The sequence below is a fragment of the Aquarana catesbeiana genome, linkage group LG09, assembly GCF_042186555.1.
Source record: "Aquarana catesbeiana isolate 2022-GZ linkage group LG09, ASM4218655v1, whole genome shotgun sequence".
NCBI classification, from domain to species: domain Eukaryota; kingdom Metazoa; phylum Chordata; class Amphibia; order Anura; family Ranidae; genus Aquarana; species Aquarana catesbeiana.
In genome coordinates, this window is record NC_133332.1 from 244190719 (window position 1) to 244211169 (window position 20451).

At 43.1% G+C, this 20451-nt stretch overlaps 2 protein-coding genes across 3 annotated transcripts in view; one reads left to right on the forward strand and one right to left on the reverse strand.

The window, feature by feature from the left end:
- The window catches only part of ODF2 (outer dense fiber of sperm tails 2), a 95691-nt gene extending 94205 nt beyond the window's left edge, over positions 1-1486 (reverse strand). Inside the window, exon 1 of one of the 2 annotated variants that reach the window (XM_073600075.1) lies at positions 1266-1486. In XM_073600075.1, coding sequence (XP_073456176.1) covers positions 1266-1280 — 15 coding nt within the window. In that variant the 5' untranslated portion in view covers positions 1281-1486. The remainder of the gene's footprint in view (positions 1-1265) is intronic. The other variant, XM_073600072.1, reaches the window with a different exon arrangement.
- An 87-nt stretch (positions 1487-1573) lies between these two features.
- Positions 1574-20451, forward strand: part of GLE1 (GLE1 RNA export mediator) — an 80521-nt gene continuing 61643 nt past the window's right edge. The window contains exons 1-3 of the mRNA XM_073600973.1: positions 1574-1769; positions 20042-20239; positions 20317-20399. Of these exons, the coding sequence (XP_073457074.1) occupies positions 1674-1769; positions 20042-20239; positions 20317-20399 (377 nt within the window). The 5' untranslated portion in view covers positions 1574-1673. The remainder of the gene's footprint in view (positions 1770-20041; positions 20240-20316; positions 20400-20451) is intronic.

Consider the following 20451-nt stretch of genomic DNA (forward strand, 5'->3'; position numbering starts at 1 on the left):
CGGCATGGATAGGCGGTATAGATGGGCACTGATGGGTGGCACTGATAGGCATTGATGGACAGCAATGATGGGCAGCACTGATAGGCGGCACTAATTGCCAGCGCTGACTGGCATGGCTAATGGGTACTGATTTGTGGCACTTGTGGGCAGTGTGGGCACTGATTGATGCCACTGGTGGGCTCTGATCACTGGCATCGGTGGGCACTGTATGCTGGTATTGGTGGGCATAGTATTTTTACACTTTATTTATATATTGTAATCAGGGCATGTTCTCCCTGTGTGTTTACACACCTCCGTGTTCTGCCTCTCATGCCCGAGATCGCTCGTGGCCGGTGGTCATCGCGACCGTCGGCCATGAGCATCGGCACCCCTGCTGTGCAGCGGACGCGCCTGCTATCCCGATTCCACGAGCCGACGTAATGCTAGGACGGCCCGCGGAATCGTGCCAACCTGCCGCAGTAAAATGACGGCGGCTGGTTGGCAAGCAGTTAAAGCGAAGTTTCACCCACCCCCATGAAAAAAATGAAAAGTCAGCAGCTACAAATACTGCAGCTGCTGACTTTTGATATAAGGACACTTACCTGTCCAGGGATCCCGCGATGTCGGCACCCCAGGTGATTTTCAGATCGGCTGTTGGGTGCAGCCGCCATTCCTGGTAAGGGAAACCAGCAGTGAAGCATTTTGGCTTCACAGCCGGTTCTTTACTGCGCATGCGTGAAGTATGCTACACTTTCTGATTGGCCCGCGGGGGAAGGAGGAGAAAGAGGAGGAGGAGGGGGGTGAACTTCCGAGGGACAGCGCCATCTCTGGCAGCGGGGAAGGGCACATGTCAAAAACAGGTCCCTGTTCCTCCCCTCCCCCCCTAAAAGGTGCCAAATGTGGGAGGAGACAGATAAGCGGAAGTTCCACTTTTGGCTGTGACTCCACTTAAATTAAGCTTTGACAAAAAAAAAAAACAAAAAACCTTGAATTTGTTTCTATGCAGAGTTGCCTCCTCATCCCTTTAAACCTGAACACATATGAATTACACAGATTCTGAGGCTAATTGAATGCAGGTAAGGCACTAAGTGAGTTTAATTACCACCTTAATCAACCACAGAACCTGTGTAATTAATATGTGTTCAGGTTTAAAGGGATGAGGTGGAAACCCTAGTTGCACCTGATTTTGCACTCTCCAGTTTTTAACAAATCAACCCTAAAATAACAGAGAAAACATGCAGTAATTGTCAGTATCAATCCATTGTCAGCTACTGCTTTATTCTTACCATAGGCGGCGCCATCTTTTCCCCGAACCCCCATATAATTCCCTCCTCCTCCTCACTCTGTATACCCCATTAGACCCAGCATCGAGCTTGCTTCTTCCGGGACACGCCCACATAGCATTTTCATTGGTAGATTTGAATCGCATATCCCGTAAGGCGGCACTCTGATTGGCCGGAAAAGAACGGCGCTGAATGGTATTGGCTGCCGAGGGGTCTCCTAGCAACGCACCGACTCGCGCCGTGGTTCCGTCAGAAGCCGCGCTGCAGGAATACGAGACACGTGATTGCGCTAGGACCGGTCATGTGATAGAAGGAAGTCAGGTCACATGGCCGTGATGTCATCCAGGTCCTTCTCCTGTAGTGTGACTGCAGCAGGTCCTGCAGAGGGTCTGTGGGGAGAGTTCAGCTACCATGTCCTCCTACCGGGACTGGGACACTCTGGAAGCCCTGAAGAACTCTCCGAAGGGGAGGCTCCGCTACAACCAGCAATGCACTCCAGAGGAGGAGGTGAGGAGAGGCGGGAACTAAGCTCATCTGTCATCTTCCGAACTTCATTAGATGGCAGCGTGCCATGACCAGCTCTCTGCCCCCTGCGTCATAGGTCTGCCTAGCAATGACCCCTCCTGTCTATAGTAAAGGCTATAACTTGGTGTCTTTAGTTTCTGGGAGCTGGAAGGGTTAAATCCCCTAGAAGGTTCATTATTCCCTTCACTTCCTGCCTTGGTGACACAACAGGAAATGAGAAGAAATTAAAAGGTAGCGAGGGGAACTCCAAAACACAGCAACATGTGTCTCCATTGGATGATTCCCCTCACCCCTTGTGATCGTGACAATTGCTGAAGTTGGCTTCTTATTTCCAGCTTCTTATTCAGGTTGGATCTTTATTCACAAAGGTGATTATTTACTAAACGATCATCTGCAAAGTTTATAATAAAATTCTGAACTTTAGCAACAATTCTGTCTCCCTAACTGCCATGTATTTAATGGTGTAATTCTGAATAAATAATTTATTTACATCTGGCTCACCAGATGTGACTTATTTTCATATAATTGGGCATCCCTCTATTAAAGTTCAATTTGGCCTGAGCCAAGTGATATAAAATATGGCACCAAACGGGGCACCATGACAGCCAATTTGGCTTGCGACAAATTGAACTCTTCTATAGAGTAGGATGCCCAATGAGTATAAAACAAGTGGAATTTGGGTGAGCCAAGATGGTTTTCATATAGGAATAACTTAGAGCTGCATGATTCTGGCCAAAATGAGAATCACAATTTTTTTTTTTTTTTGCTTAGAATAAAAAGATCAATTCTTTTCTCGCGGCGTAAAATCTTTCACATTATACAAAAAAATTGGGTTAACTTTACTGTTTTTTTTTTTTAATTCATTAAAGTGTATTTTTTTTTCCCCAAAAAACTGCATTTGAACTACTGCTGCGCAAATACAGTGTGACATACAATATTGCACCAACAACCACCATTTTATTCTCTAGGGTCTCTACAAATGTCAGAAAAAGTTTAGTGTTTAAGTGGTTAAACTTCCATCATTTATACACCAAGTCTATTCCTTTTGATCTAAAGGACAAATCGTTACAATGTTTATACTTAAAGTGGTGTTCCGGCCGAAATTATACTTATTAAATAAAAATACCCCTATAATACACAAGCTTAATGTATTCTAGTAAAGTTAGTCTGTAAACTAAGGTCTGTTTTGTTTATAGCAGTAGTTTGTTATTTTATAAACTTAGAGCAGGCCGTGGCCATCTGAAGCCAGACTGTATTTCTTCCTGGATCTCATCCTTGCAGATCTCGCACATGCTCAGTGCAGCACAAGCAGTGTAATAGGTTTCAGGTCAGGTTTCCATAGCAACGGCAGTGTCAGAGGAAGTTGCCGCCCCTTCCCAGAAGGCATTGCAAACAGGAAATGATGCGATGGGCCGCGGCCAGGGAGGAGGAAGTGAAAAATGAATACAGCAGATATACAGTAGGTGCTGAGAAATAAAAAAATATCCAATTTGTTTACAGTGCACAGTTTAGTGAGGGATGCTGAAGAGTTGTAAAAGTGGGTGGAACTCCACTTTAAGTTCCACTGCTAAAGAATGTGATTCTTGGCAGACTGACATTTTTGTTTTGTCTTTTGACAGCTTTAGCAGAGCAGAGAGAATTCTCTGCATAGAAAGAATCCGGAAATACTTTGTCAAGATCGCAAAGGGGAAAAAATTGCGATAATGATTAATCGTGCAGCTCTAGAATAGTTTGGCTTCTTATTCGGAATTTCCCGTTGAAATGCATGGCTGTCAGGGTGACAATTTTTATGATTTGTATCACTTGGCTCGGGCCAAATTGAACCTTAACTAATAGAGGGATGCCAAAATATATGAAAACAAGTGGAATTTGGGTGAGCCAAGATGGTTTTCATATAGAAAAAGTTATTTATTCAGAATTACCCATTTAAATACATGGCAGTTAGGGAAACAGAATTGTTGTTTAAAGTTCACAATTTTATTTAAAAACTTTGCAGATGATTGTTTAGTAAATAATTACCTTTGTGAATGAGGCCTCATGCACACGGACGTTTTTACAGCTGCTTTTTTGAGCGATTTTTGCAGCTTAAAAAGGCCTGTCTATGTTAGTCTATGGCTTCATGCCCACTTAGGCGTTTTTGAGCTGCAAATGGCATAGGCGTTTTTAACCACTTCCCGCCCGCCCTATAGCGGATTGACGTCCGGGAAGTGGTTCTGTTATCCTGACTGGACGTCATATGACGTCCAGCAGGATAACATGCCGCAGCGCGCCCCCGGGGGCGCGCATCGCGGCGATCGGTGTGTCAGTCTGACACACCGCTACACTGATCTTGGTAAAAAGCCTCCGGCGGAGGCTCTTTACCACGTGATCAGCCATGTCCAATCACGGCTGATCACGCTGTCAATAGGAAGAGCAGTTGATCGGCTCTTCCTCACTCGCGTCTGACAGACGCAAGTAGAGGAGAGCCGATCGGCGGCTCTCCTGGCAGGGGGGGTCTGCGCTGATTGTTTATCAGCGCAGCCCCCCCTCAGATCACCCCACTGGACTACCAGGGATGCCACTAGGACCACCAGGGAAGGGGCAACGTGGATGGCCAGGTATGTACCCCATGGCCATCCACATATGCCCAATCTGTGCCAATCAGTGCCCACAAATGGGCACTGATTGGCACTATTATGTCAATGATATGCCCAGATCTGCCCAGCAATGCTTTATCAGTGCCACCTGTCAGTGCCCATCGGTGCCACCTGTCAGTGCCCATCGGTGCCACCTGTCAGTGCCCATCTGTGCCCATCAGTGCCACACATCAGTGCCACACATAAGTACCCATCAGTGCCACCCATATATACCAATCAATGCCACCTACGAGTGCCCATCAGTGCCGCCTATGTGTGCCCATCGGTGCCACCTATCAGTGCCCGTTAGTGCCACCTCATTGGTGCCACCTCATCGGTGCCCATCAGTGCCGCCGTATCAGTGCTCATCAGTGCCCATTATTGAAGGAGAAAGCGTACTTATTTACAAAAAAATTTAACATAAGTAAAGAAAAACTTGTTTTTTTTCGAAATTTTCGGTCTTTTTTTATTTGTTGCGCAAAAAATAAAAACCGCAGAGGTGATCAAATACCACCAAAAGAAAGCTCTATTTGTGGGAACAAAATGATAAAAAATTTGTTTGGGTACAGCGTAGCATGACCGCGCAATTGTCATTCAAATTGCAACAGCGCTGAAAGGTGAAAATTGGGCTGGGCGGGAAGGTGTCTAAGTGCCTGGTATTGAAGTGGTTAAGCTGTAAGAAAACCCCAGGACCAGTGGGTTCTGAGAGACGTTTTTCAGCTGTAAAAACGCTCTAACGCTGATAAACGCTCAAAAACATCACTCAACGTTTTTTAACGTTTTCCATCCATTGAAAAAAAAAAAAATAACAAATTTTGAAGGAAAAAAAAAAAAAAACGCTATTGCAAAAACGTTGAAAAAAGCTGAAAAAAGTTTTAAAAAAATCACTGCAAAGATACTGGCGTTTTCATAACGTTATTTGAACATCCTGTGTGCATGAGGCCTTAAGATCCAACCTGAATAAGGGGCCACCTTCTGCATCATATTGTGACAACTCCTAAAAATTCCAGATGTCTTCCCAGCTGGGGCACAGCCTACAATAACCCTCTCCCACCATACACCCCAAAACCTAAGGAAATACTTCTGCCTTTACATCCACATTAAAGTGGAACTTGAGTCAGAAAATGAGGTCCTGCTAGATCAGTTCAGGCTGGTCCCTTTTGTAGGTATAGCTATGTACAACATTAAAAAATAACTGTCTATATTGTTTAAAATCCAGTAATACATAACCTCACCCTGCTCTGCACATGCTCAGTTGCTCTCTATTTTTAGGCACTGTGCTGAATTTGTACAGACAGATCTGCTGAGTTTTAAAGGATAAGTCCACCCTAAAACACTAAAATCCCTACATCTACAGACATCCACGATCGAACACTAACCTATCTAGCCCTGTAAAGAAGAAATTATTATACATACCTTTTTTTGAATCCGGTCCGGTCTCCAGCACGCAGATGCTCTGCGGAGGACACAGCCGACCGGCTCAGAAATGAATGGGAAGGGACGTCGCCCATAGAGTTACTATGGGGCTTCTGTTGTCAGCTGCCTCCTCTGCACCCACCTACACAGCAAAGCCACTGACAGCAGAGCGTGGGCCTGGATGGGATCGGCTTCCTTCAGAAAAGGTATGTATACTCATATTTTCTTTACAGGGCTAGATAGGTTAGTGTTGGATCATTGGTGTCTGTAGATGCAGGGATTTTAGTTTTAGGGTGGTAGTAACTTTAAAGTGGAACTACAGGCAAAACCTTGTTTTTATAACCCCTGTCAGTTTTTTTTTTTTTCTCCACCATCTATGTCCCATTGGGGAGATTTCCTTTCACTTCCTGTCCCATAGCCAACAGGAAGTAAGAGGAAATCTCTAATTAAGGGAATTTCTTGGTGCCCCCTGGGTCACCAGAACTAGTGTCCCCATTGGAAGATTTCCCCTCTGTTACTTTTTGGGGACAACTCAAAGTTTGAGGTTTTCTTTATACCATGATAATGGTAAACAGGATAAATAGAGACGGTGAATCTCTTTAACCACTGCCATACTGGGCCTATTCTGGCACTTTTCTCCTACAAGTAAAAATCATCATCATCTTCTTTTTTTTTTTTTTTTTTTTTTTTTGCTAGAAAATTACTCAGAACTCCCAAACATTATATATGTTTTGTTTTTTTGTTTTTTGTTTTTTTAGCAGACACCCTAGGGAATACAATGGCAGTCGTTGCAACTTTTCATGTTGCACGGTATTTCCGCAATAATTTTTCAAACACGTGTTTTTGGGGGGAAAAAAACGTTTCATGAATTAAAAAAATAACAAAACAGTAGAGTTAGCCCAATTTTTTGAATAATGTGAAAGATTATGTTATGCCAAGTAAATAGACACCCAACATGTCACGTTTTTAAAATTTGAGCACAGTCATGGAATGGCGCCAAACTTCGTTACTTAAAAATCTCCATAGGCGATGCTTTAACATTTTTTTACAGGTTACCAGTTTAGAGTTACAGAGGAGGTCTAATGCTAGAATTGTTGCTCTCATGCACACGGCGATACCTCACATGTGTGTTTTGAACGGCGTATACATATGTGGGAGGGACTTGTGTGCGTTCGCTTCTGTGCGTGAGCTACTGTGGACAGGGACGCTTTAATTTTGTAGTATTTCAAATATAGTGTTTATTAAATAATGTAACGAGTGGTCTCTTACATGGAAACAAGTTAAAAAGTGCATAAAAACAGAAGGAGCGGCGTCCGAGGCGCCTCTTTATGTGACTTCCGGTAAAGTCTGCTCTCTGCCACGCATGGCAGAGAGCAGACTTTACCGGAAGTCACGTAAGGAGGCGCCTCGGACGCCGCTCCTTCTGTTTTTATGCACTTTTTAACTTGTTTCCATGTAAGAGACCACTCGTTACATTATTTAATAAACACTATATTTGAAATACTACACCATTAGAGACCTCCTCTCTCCTCCCCCTCCTCCCACCGGGCCGGCCCAGCCGAGGTGGAAAAATCCCTTCTATTTTATAGGTGTTCGTTAGAAGCAGAGGGGAATACAGCCATCATCACATCTGTATGCTACAATGTCTAACATCTAAAGATGCACATTGATGCCAGTCATTTACTGGTCTAAGGTGAGAGTTTAGAGAGCCTGTTTGGGCTGACAGTAGTTATATGAAGAAGAACATCATTATCGTCAACATCTGTCTCTCTTTATCCATATTATCCCAGCGGTTAATATCCACTTCCTATGAACTTTATATTACTATATTTATTCACTTGAACTATTCTTGCTGTTTGCATTTTTGCACACTTATTGCACTATTTTTGCAATCGTGCACATTTACTGTAGCTCCCTTCTTTTATGCACTATTGGGATTTATTAATATATTTTTTGTGCATTTTTTCTGATCGATTAACTTTTATTTCTTTGAGTTGGATTTTAGGATCTTTGTGTTGCACACCCACATATTATTTTCTATTCTATGTGATTTTTTTGAGCTTTTATGATAGATTTTATGAGCGAAATCTTTTTATTTTCAAATAAATAAAAGATCCCAGGCTTTCCAGCCGTGATTGCGGCTTTGTTTACAAGCGCGGCCCAGACGTGACATCATAACGTCGTGCATGGGCCTCCGACGGTCATAGCGATGACGTGACCATTTGGTCACCGGAAATCTCTATGATCTTTCTGATTCTTTCTCCGGGTCCCCGATGGCATGGAAGAGCCTGGAGAAGCACCGGAGGGTGACGGGAGGGTGAGGGTTGTCCCCTCCTGTCGCCTGTAAGAACAATCTAGCGGCTGAACTGCTGCAATGATCATTCTTAAGGTGCACAGAATCGCCGGCAGGAAAAGAGGATATCTGAATGATGCCTGTAGCTGCAGGCATCATTCAGATATTACCACTGAAAGTCAAGGACGTCAAATAACATCCTAGGGCTGGAAGTGGTTAAAGGAGAAGTACAGCCAAAGCTCGTTTGGCTGTACTTCTATGGATCGCAGGAGTGCAGTTCGTTCTGCACTCCTATGACCCATTTTTAGCAGACAGCGGGCTGAAGCATGCTGACGGCTGACATCACAAAGCCGGTCAAGGCTCGGGCAAGATCGCGACAATGTTGTCAGGATCTGCCCACATTCCGGGACCGTCACCCGGCTCAGCCTCTCAGCAAGCTGCTGAGAGGCTGAGCCGGCTGTTCCGTCCCTCCTCCACAGCCCAGTACTCCAGTGAGCGGCGGGCAGAGCAGAGAGCTGTCAGTAACAGTCACCAGCTCTCTGTTCATGGAGCCCTGAGAACCAAGTGATCGGCGGTGATGGAACGCTGGGCTCTTAGTGTTCGAGCTGATGGGGGACAGGTGCTGCATCCACCAAGGTTAGTAAGATTGTGAAAAGAAAATAAAAATCTTTACAGGAGGCACAGACAGCAATAAAAACCTGACAGGTGTTCTAATCCCTCTCCAGTCTATCCAAAACTAAAAAAAAAAAAAAATTTGCATGTAGTTGTACTTTAAACCCTCCTATCCTTTACAGCCAAAGAAGCTGCTTCGGTTTGATTTGCAACTGCCATTAGTACTCCACATGTGATCAGTTATGACTCCAACTATTTAATGGTTTGACAGTTTGGCTGATGAAACGGGCTAATGTGACAGTTAGCAATCCCGACATTCCAGAAATGTAACAGTTTTTTTTTTTAAGTGGAACATTAGTCAGAAAATGAAGTCCAGCTAGATCAGTTCAGGCTGGTCCCTTTTGCAGGTATGGTTATGTACAACATCGAAATAAGTGTCTATACTGTGTAAAATCCAGTAATAAACGTTCTCCTCTGCTCTGCACATGCTCAGTTGCTCTCTATTTTTAGGCACTGCTGAGGTTGTAGAGGCCGATTTGTTGACCGTTCACACCACATGCTGTCTAATGCATTTTTTTTTTTTCTGCATCAAAAACACATGGACAGTAGGTTAAATGGTTTCCAATGGCATAGTTCACACCAGTGCGTTTCAGTTCAAGAAATAAAAGTAGAACACGCAGCATTTTTCCTGCACAGGACTGAACTAGAACATGGTAAAATGCATAAAAACACACCGGACCCCAGTACAGTGGAAAAAAAACAGGAAAAAAGCATCTGGAATGCATCGGAAACGCTTAACAATGCACCGGAATGCATTAAACGTGCATGCAAAAAGGCATCGAACGGATTTGGAGTGCTTTTTTTTGTGGTGTGAACCAGAAAGCGGAATTGACTGATTTAAGACCGCCCACTGCACATATACTGCGGCAGGGCGGCTCTATTGCGCGAAACAACATACCTGTACATCGTTTCCTGTGGCTTGGGAGCGGAGGCAGAGCGTGGATCTGTCAATGAAAACAAGGCGGATCCCCGTTCTGAGAGAGAGAGATCAGCTGTTCCTAGTGATCAGGAACGGCGATCTCTGTCTACCCCCCCAGTCAGTTCGTCCCCCTGACAATTAGAAATAGACACGTGCAGTTCGTTTAGTTCCGAATTCATTTTTTTTAATGAATTTTGACAAATTTGTTAATTCCGAAATTTCTGAATCTTTAAATTTTCGAATTTCCGAATCTCATATTTTCGGAAATTGTAACTTTGTGAAAATTTCATAAATTTAAAAATTTCGAAAATTTGAAAATCCAAGAATAAGAATGACAATCTGAATTTTCGAAAACCCGAAAATCTAAAATAATTAACTAATAAATATTAATTTATAGGTATTGGAATTTCCTTTCAAATTTGGCTGTTAGTGAATGTAACGAGTACGAATTTATCTAAAGTTACGAATTATCTGAAATAACGAATGCCGCATCTAAACAAATGGAACGTAACGATCTAATAATAATAAATAACAATAATATAATAAAACCTTTTTTATTATTTATTATTAATTTGTTCCGTTCCATTTGTTTAGATGCGGCATTCATTATTTAAGATAACTCGTAACTTTGGATAAATTCGTACTCGTTACGTTCACTAACAGCCAAATTTGAAAGGAAATTCCAATACCTATAATTTTAATAGTTATTATTTTGAATTTTATTGATTTTTCTTTCGAATTTTTTGAATTCCCAAAAAAGCAAAAAACGAATGAAGCGAAAGTGCACATGTCTAGTTAGAAACACCTCTCAGGGAACACAGTTAACCCTTTGATCACCCCCTAGTGTTAACCCCTTTTCTGCCAGTGTAATTTTATACAGTGACACTGCATTTTTTTTAGCAGTGATCACTGTATTGGTGTCACTGGTTGCCAGAAAGTGTCACTTGGTGTCAGATTTGTCCGCCCCAATGTCAAAGTCCCTAAATATATCCCCTATTTTGTAGATACTATAACTTTAAGGCAAACCAATCAATATACACTTATTGGGATTTTGTTTTACCAAAAATATGTAGAAGAATACATATTGGCCTAAACTGATAACAACATTTGTTTATGCTCTTCTTCCTTTTTTTTTTTTTTTTTTTTTTATTGACTATATAGCAAAAAGTAAAGGTGTGGGTTTTTTTTTTTTTTTCAAAATTGACGCTCCCTATTACATAGTTAGTAAGGTTGAATAAAGACACCAGTCCATCCAGTTCAACCTGAGTGAGTGTGGGTGCATGTCTACAATTCTCCCTATCCCTGTACATTGTGTCTCATTAAATGCTTATCTATTATATTATTATTTATTAAGGTACCCATATAGCGCCATCAATTTACGCAGCGCTCCACACATATATCGCACACTCACATTGGTTCCTACCCTCAAGGAGCCCACAATCTAAGGTCCCCAACTCACATTCCTATACTGGGGCCAATTTTGGACAGAAGCTAGTTAACCTAACAGCATGTCTTTGGAGTGTGGGAGGAAACCGGAGTACACGGAGGAAAGCCACGCAGGCACAGGGAGAACATGCAAACTCCAGGCGGGTAGTGTCATGGGGATATATATATATATATATATATATATATATATATATATATATATATATATATATATATAATTAGTGTTTTAGAGTAATTGTACAGCACCATACACCAATCACAGTACCATCGTTGCATGTACAGTGGATATAAAATGTCAGGTTTCTGTTATGTAAAAAATGAGACAAAGATAAATCATGTCAGAACTTCTGCACCTTTTTAATGTGACCTATAAACTGTACAATTCAGTTGAACAACAAACTAAAATCTTATCGATGGAGGGAAGTAAAAATAAAAAAAAAAAAATATGGTTGCATAAGTGTGCACACCCTTACGCTAATACTCTGTTGAAGCACCTTTTGATTTTATTACAGCACTCAGTCTTTTTGGGTATGAGTCTATCAGCATGGCACATCTTGACTTTGCAATATTTGCCCACTCTTCTTTGCAAAAACACTCCAAATCTGTCAGATTGCCAGGGCATCTCCTGCGCACAGCCCTCTTCAGATCGCCCCACAGATTTTCAATCGGATTCAGGTCTGGGCTCTGGCTGGCCATTCCAAAGCTTTAATCTTCTGGTGGCTCCATTCCTTTGTTGATTTGGATGTATGATTTGGGTCATTGTCATGTGGAAAGATTAAGTTCCTCTTCATGTTCAGCTTTCTAGCAGAAGTTTGAAGGTTTTGTGCCAATATTGACTGGTATTTGGAACTGTTCATAATTCCCTCTACCTTGACTAAGGCCCCTGTTCCAGCTGAAGAAAAACAGCCCCAAAGCATGATGCTGCCACCGCCATGCTTCACTGTGGGTATGGTGTTCTTTTTCTGTGCCGTTACGATACCGATATTTTGACCAAATTCCTTGTGACAGTAATAGGCATGTGAGAGGTACTCGTTTATAGAGGGATCGGGGGTCTAGAAGACCCCAAACCCCTCCTCTGCACTTCAAAGTATTCAAAACGTCAAGATCAGCGTTTTTGAATACTTTCTTTTTTAAAACTGGTGCCTTTTAAGATGCCAGTAATCCGGGATGTGAATGCTCGGGCCTCCCGGTGAGACAGGAGAGGCCGGGCAAGCGGTGGGAAGGGGAATGTCCCCTCCTGCTGCTTGCAATAACAGCAGAGTGGCTGCTGAGCTGCATCGGTTGTCATAGCCCTTGAAGCAATATCAGTCAGTTGTTTTGGGTTTTTTTTGTTTTTTACTGATACTTCCAAAAAGGTGAATATCGGCCGCCCCGATAATTGGTTGATCCCTAGTACAGTGTTTTTGTGCCAAACATATCTTTTGCAATTATGGCCAAAATGTTCAACCTTGGTTTCATCAGACCATGACACCTTTTCCCACATGATTTTGGGACATTTCAGATGTGTTTTTGCAAAATTTAGTCTGGCTTGGATGGTTTTCTTCGTAAGAAAAGTCTTCCGTCTTGCCACTCTACCCCATAGCCCAGACATATGAAGAATACAGGAGATTGTTGTCACGTGTACCACACCTTCAGTACTTGCCAGATATGTCTTCAGCTCTTTTAATGTTGCTGTAGGCCTCTTGGCAGCCTCCCCGACCAGTTTTCTTCTCGTCTTTTCATCAATTTTGGAGAGACGGCCAGTTCTTGGTAATGTCACCGTTGTGACATATTTTCCCCACTTGATGATGACTGTCTTCACTGTGTTCCATGGTATATCTAATGCCTTGGAAATTCTTTTGTACCCTTCTTCTGACTGATACCTTTTAACAATGAGATCCCTCTGATGCTTTGGAAGCTCTCTACGGACCATGAGTTTTGCTGTAGGATGCGACTAAGAAAATGTCAGGTAAGACCTACTAGAACAGCTGAACTTTATTTGGGGTTAATCAGATGCACTTTAAATGATGGCAGTGTGTACTGACTCCTATTTAACCACTTCAGCCCCGGAAGGATTTACCCCCTTCCTGACCAGAGCACTTTTTACAATTCGGCACTGCGTCGCTTTAACTGCTAATTGCGCGGTCATGCAATGCTCTACCCAAACGAAATTTGCGTCCTTTTCTTCCCACAAATAGAGCTTTCTTTTGATGGTATTTGATCACCTCTGCCGTTTTTATTTTTTGCGCTATAAACGGAAAAAGACTGAAAATTTTGAAAAAAAAATGATATTTTCTACTTTTTGTTATAAAAAAAATCCAATAAACTAAATTTTAGTCATACATTTAGGCCAAAATGTATTCGGCCACATGTCTTTGGTAAAAAAAATGTCAATAAGCGTATATTTATTGGTTTGCGCAAAAGTTATAGCATCTACAAACTAGGGTACATTTTCTGGAATTTACACAGCTTTTAGTTTATGACTGCCTATGTCATTTCTTGAGGTGCTAAAATGGCAGGGCAGTACAAACCCCCCCCAAATGACCCCATTTTGGAAAGTAGACACCCCAAGGAAATTGCTGAGAGGCATGTTGAGCCCATTGAATATTTATTTTTTTTGTCCCAAGTGATTGAATAATGACAAAAAAAAAAAAAAAAATTTACAAAAAGTTGTCACTAAATGATATATTGCTCACATAGGCCATGGGCTATGTGGAATTGCACCCCAAAATACATTCAGCTGCTTCTCCTGAGTACGGGGATACCACATGTGTGGCACTTTTTGGGAGCCTAGCCGCGTACGGGGCCCCGAAAACCCAGCACCACCTTCAGGATTTCTAAGGGCATACATTTTTGATTTCACTCCTCACTACCTATCACAGTTTTTAAGGCCATAAAATGCCAAGATGGCACAAACCCCCCCCCAAATGACCCCATTTTGGAAAGTAGACACCCCAAGCTATTTGCTGAGAGACATGGTGAGTATTTTGCAGCTCTCATTTGTTTTTGAAAATGAAGAAAGACCAGAAAAAAATTTTTTTTTTTTTCTTTTTTCAATTTTCAAAACCTTGTGACAAAAAGTGAGGTCTGCAAAATACTCACTATACCTCTCAGCAAATAGCTTGGGGTGTCTACTTTCCAAAATTGGGTCATTTGGGGGGGTTTTGTGCCACCTGGGCTTTCCATGGCCTCCGAAACTGTGATAGGCAGTGAAGAGTGAAATCAAAAATTTACGGCCTTAGAAAGCCTGAAGGCGGTTCTTGGTTTTCGGGGTCCCGTACGCGGCTAGGCTCCCAAAAAGTCCCACACATGTGGTATCCCCGTACTCAGGAGAAGCAACAGAATTTATTTTGGGGTGTAATTTCACAAATCCCCATGGCATGTTTGAGCAATATAACATTTAGTGACAACTTTGTGCAAAAAAAAAAAAAAAAATTGTCTCTTTCCCGCAACTTGTGTCACAATATAAAATATTCCATGGACTCAACATGCCTCTCAGCAAATAGCTTGGGGTGTCTACTTTCCAAAATGGGGTCATTTGGGGGGGTTTGAACTGTCCTGGCATTTTATGCACAACATTTAGAAGCTTACGTCACACATCACCCACTCTTCTAACCACTTGAAGACAAAGCCCTTTCTGACACTTTTTGATTACATGAAAAAATTATTTTTTTTTGCAAGAAAATTACTTTGAACCCCCAAACATTATATATTATTTTAAAGCAAATGCCCTACGGATTAAAATGGTGGGTGTTTCATTTTTTTTTTTCACACAGTAATTGCGCAGCGATTTTTCAAACGCATTTTTTGTGGAAAAAACACACTTTTTTAAATTTTAATGCACTAAAACACACTATATTGCCCAAATGTTTGATGAAATAAAAAAGATGATCTTAGGCCGAGTACATGGATACCAAACATGACATGCTTTACAATTGCGCACAAACGTGCAGTGGCAACAAAATTAATACATTTTTAAAAGCCTTTAAAAGCCTTTACAGGTTACCACTTTAGATTTACAGAGGAGGTCTACTGCTAAAATTACTGCCCTCGATCTGACCTTCGCGGTGATACCTCACATGCATGGTGCAATTGCTGTTTACATTTGACGCCAGACCGACGCTTGCATTTGCCTTAGCGCGAGAGCAGGGGGGACAGGGGTGCTTTTTTTTTTTTTTTTTTTTTCTTTATTATTTTTTTGCTTTTTTATCTTATTTTTAAACTGTTCCTTTCATAATTTTTTTTTAAATCATTTTTATTGTTATCTCAGGGAATGTAAATATCCCCTATGATAGCAATAGGTAGTGACAGGTACTCTTTTTTGAAAAAATTGGGGTCTATCAGACCCTAGATTTCTCCTCTGCCCTCAAAGCATCTGACCACACCAAGATCGGTGTGATAAAATGCTTTCCCAATTTCCCAATGGCGCTGTTTACATCCGGCGAAATCTAAGTCCTAAAATGCTCGTAGCTTCCGGTTTCTTAGGCCATAGAGATGTTTGGAGCCACTCTGGTCTCTGATCAGCTCTATGGTCAGCTGGCTGAATCACCGGCTGCATTCTCAGGTTCCCTGTTGAGACAGGAGAGCCAGAGAAAAACACGGAAGACGGTGGGGGGGGGGGGGCATTCCCTCCCACTGCTTGTAAAAGCAGTCTAGAGGCTAATTAGCTGCTAGGATTGCTTTTACATGAAAGCCGACCGCTGGCTGAAAAGAATGATACCAAGATGATACCTAAACCTGCAGGCATCATTCTGGTATAACCATTCAAAGTCGTGAATGGCGTACCTGAAGACAAAAAAATGGTTAACAATAAAGCACAGTAAACGGTAAAGTATAAAAAATTGCATACCTGAAAAGCAAACATGATAAAACATAATAACAATAAAACATTGCAGAATAGAATACAGTAAAAAAGAGCAGAACACCAGAGAGAGAATAGAGAGAGAGAGAACAATAAAACGACAACTATTTTTTTTTATTTTTGTTTGTGTTTTTTTTTTTTTTTTTTTTTACACTTTTTTTTTGTAACTGTAACTTTTATAACTGTAACCGGTTCCAGGTTCGGGTCTCTCAAAATGCGATGGCATCTTGGGAGACCCTGTGAAAGTGTGCCTAGTCTGTGCAATGCTGTACCCTACGCTAATACTCAACTAGTGAATGGTAGCGTTCAAAACATTCACCAATGCAAAGACCAGGATTATCAGGACAGGAGGGACAATAATAGCGGGTGTCACGTCTATATACGCGCTTGCTGCAGACACATCTTTTTTGGGGGGGTTCGTTGGGTAGGGGTACTCGGGAGGACATATAAATGCCTCTCATGCAGCCGACTGCATTTGGTTGGGGATGTGAATGGGGGAAATACGGGCGCTGCAGAAGTGGTGGGTTCCCAATTAGGATTGGCGAATGCAGCAGGAAGGGCATTATGGGCACGACGGGCCTGTGTTTGTCTTTTTGGTGGCAGCGGGACACTACTTGTGCTTGCCACCTCACCAGCTTGAACTGCACTTATGGGACTCGCCACGTCACCAAGTGTTACTGCAGTGCTGGTATGACTACGACCGGGGTGTACTAGGCCGCTGGCGCTTGCCAGTTCACCAAAACGCTACAAAAAAAAGTGACAGTGATCGATCGATACTGCACTTGGGTGGGCTGGGCTGGGCCGGGCGGAGGGGCAAAACGCAGGTGCTAGCAGGTATCTGGGCTGATCCCACTAACACTGCGTTTTTGGGAACCCTAAACTGCTGGGGACGCTAGTATAGATCTGATCGGATCAGATATTGATCCGATCAGATACTATACCACTAAGGGAGGTGTACGGTGCGTGCGTGGGTGTTAGTGGTACTGGCGCTAATCTGACGCTGCTTGGGGCTGGTGCTTGCCAGTTCACCAAAATGCTACCAAAAAAACTGTTAGCGATCGCAGGGATCAGGCCTGACTCTGCGAACGCTGCAGTTATGCGTTTAGTGTTTTGTAAGTGACAGTGATCGATCGATACTGCACTTGGGTGGGCTGGGCGGAGGGGCAAAACGCAGGTGCTAGCAGGTATCTGGGCTGATCCCGCTAACACTGCGTTTTTGGGAACCCTAAACTGCTGGGGACGCTAGTATAGATCTGATCGGATCAGATATTGATGCGTTCAGATACTATACCACTAAGGGAGGTGTACGGTGCGTGCGTGGGTGTTCGCGGTACTGGCGCTAATCTGACGCTGCCTGGGGCGACGCATATCACCGCCGGGCGATCAGGGGGCTAAACCTTTATTCGGTAATAAACGGCGGGTGCCCTGACACTAAAAAAAAATAAACGGTGATCAGTGGTGAAAGGGTTAACTAGGGGGCAATCAAGGGGTTAAAACATTTATTCGGTAGTATATGGGGGTCCCTGTCGCTATAAAACGCTGACAGCGAACCTAAATATTTACGTTCCTAACTAGCGTCACCAGCGACACTAATACAGCGATCAGAAAAATGATCGCTTAGCGACACTGGTGACAGGGGGTGATCAAGGGGTTAAAACTTTATTAGGGGGGGTTAGGGGGGTATCCTAGACCTACAGGGGGCTAATACTAACTGTCCTACCACTGCTGTCACAAACTGACACTATGCAGTAATCAGGAAAAAAACAAAACAAAACAAAAAAACCTGCTTGGTGTCAGTTTGTGACGGGGGGGGGGGTGATTGGGGGGGGATCGGGGGGGCGATCGGGGGGGGATCGGGGGTGTTTAGTGTGCCTGGCATGTTCTACTGTGTTGTGTGTGAGTGTTGGTGCACTTACATGTCTTCTCTCCTCGGTGCTGGAACGGAAACTGGCCAGCCGAGGAGAGATGACATCACATCCTCTGCCTCTGTGTACTATACAGAGGCAGGGGATGTTTCTCATTGGCTGGGAGCGATCGCGAGGGGGGGGCCACGATCGGATGGCCTCCCCCTCGTCTCTCAACTCTCCCAGCCAAACGCCGACCGCCGGATGGCACCGGGGGGGGGTCCGATCGGACCCCCCGCCCGCGGGAAGGCAATCACGTACCAGGTACGTGATTTTGCCTGCCCGTGCCGCTCTGCTCACGTATATATGCGTGAGGCGGTCGGCAAGTGGTTAACATGAGTTTTTGAATGTGATTGCTTAGTTCTTAGTTTTTTTTTTTTTTAATTTTACCCCTTAAAATATTTTCAGTTTGTTTTTTCAATGGAATTGTACAGTTTATATGTCATATTAAAGGTGGAAAAAGTTCTAAAATGATTTCTTTTTTCCCTTTTTTTTTTTATTTTTTACATCACAGAAACTTGACATTTTAACAGGAGTGTGTAGACTTTTTATATCCACTGTATATATTGAAAGTCCCAAACAGGTGACGTTCTGATTAGAATGACTTTAAGTCCAACAAGAATAGATTGAGCTTAAGCATAGGTGACTTTGGTCACGTATCTAGCACGCTGAAGCAATGCAGGAACCAGCGGGTAGATCAGTAGCTTAGTAAGCAAAGCCAGCTAGTTTGCAGCTACGAGCATATACAAGATTTGCATGGATTCAGAGAGCCTGAGGTTGGGTTTACACTATTGCAAATTGGATGTGGGTTTCCTGGGGGCACTTTAAAACATCTTATTTAAAAAAAATATATATATTTTACGCTTTGAATTTTTTGGGGGTGTCAACTTTGCTGCTATCACAAGGGATGAACAACATTCCTTGAGCTGGCATGGGCAGTTACAGGTACTCTTTAGAGATATCTTGGGTCTATTAGACCCCAGATCTCTCCTCTGCCATTCTAATCATCAGATCCAACCAAGATCAATTGGATCCGATGCTTTCCCAAGCTTGTTTACATCCTGGCAAAACCGGAAGTGACAAAATACTCGTTGCTTCTGGCTTCTTAGACCATAGAGATGATTGGGGACGTTTCTTGGTCATCTCTATGGTCAGCTGGCAGAACAACTGGCTTCAGCCCTGGCCTCCCTGGTGGAAATGGAAAGCTGTCGGGGGGGGGGGGGGGGGGCTGCCTGTGAAAGTGATCCACATGCTTACGTTTTTCTAAAGGTAAAATTTGTTTGTTTTTTTTGTTTTTTTTACCCCAAAACATTCTCTGCATTAAGGTAAAAAAAACCTTGCCACTGGCTTCCCTTCGACACTTGCCTTAGCACGATTTCGATCCACTGAAGTGCCCATGTGAAGCAGCTCTTCTCCACTCTTACTTCTCACAGCAGACTCGGCAGGAGCCATTGGCTCCTCCTCCTGCTGTCAGTCAAATCCTGTGAGGAGGGGGAAGGTCCGAGCAGTGCTGTGTGTGTGTGTGTCTATGGATGCACACAACCTGGCTCGGGATCAAGTCTGCACTAATGCCCCCATAGCAGGCGGCTTGCTATGGGGGCATTCGAAGAAGTGAAGGAGCCAAGATTGCCAGCGGGGGACCCTAGAAGTGGCAGTTCAGAGCTGCTCTGTGCAAAACCAGTGCACAGAGCAGGTAAGTATAACATGTGTAATTATTTAAACAAAAAAATAAGAACGTTTACAAGCCACTATACTTTAGGGGGGGTTATAAAATAAGGCAATATTTGCCTTGTTTCTCACTCTCCCAGCAGCTGGTATTTTCTGATCTGCTTCATACCCAGATGTGAGCAGGCCCCCTATAGCCTTGCCTACAATGTAGGATCACTGGTTCTGCATTGTACTTAGTGATGCCAGCGAGGAAGGGGTAACACAACCAGCGAAGAGGACCCGGCAAGGAAAAAGTAATAATTCAAGTATTCCTCTGCTGTGCACCCTGTCTTAGGGATCATTTAACCAGTACTATCCTGGGAGAGGGGCATCCACAGTTATCTTTTGAAGGCTGACTGGAGTGCCACTTTTTCAGGTAAATATAATGTACAATATTCAACTAACCGCCACATTCACCAAACCTTTTCCTCGTCTTTCCTAGGATTTGCTCAGTCAGTCCATTTGCATGCTGTCGCCATATGCTGGCTGGGTCCTAGAGAAGATCATCCCAAATAAAACCTTAATCAACGCCTCTGAATGTCAGGAGTACATGCAAGATTTGAATGGTCTCTCCTCAATGTCAGCACCAGCATCTCCAGTCCCCCCATTAATCTCCCCAGCAGAGACGGACAAAAAGCAGGTGAGCCAAGTTGATGCTTTTATTCTATTTCATGCAAGTTGGACATGTGTATAACTTATCATTGAACAATTTTCTAGGAAGAGCAGATCATCTTGGAATCCTGTAAAGACGTGGACCCTTTTTTAAGGTATCTGTCTCGCGTGTGTTCATGGAATCAAAAGTATTTATTAAGATAAAAACTTTTTGTTTTGGTAGATTGCAGAGGGATTGGA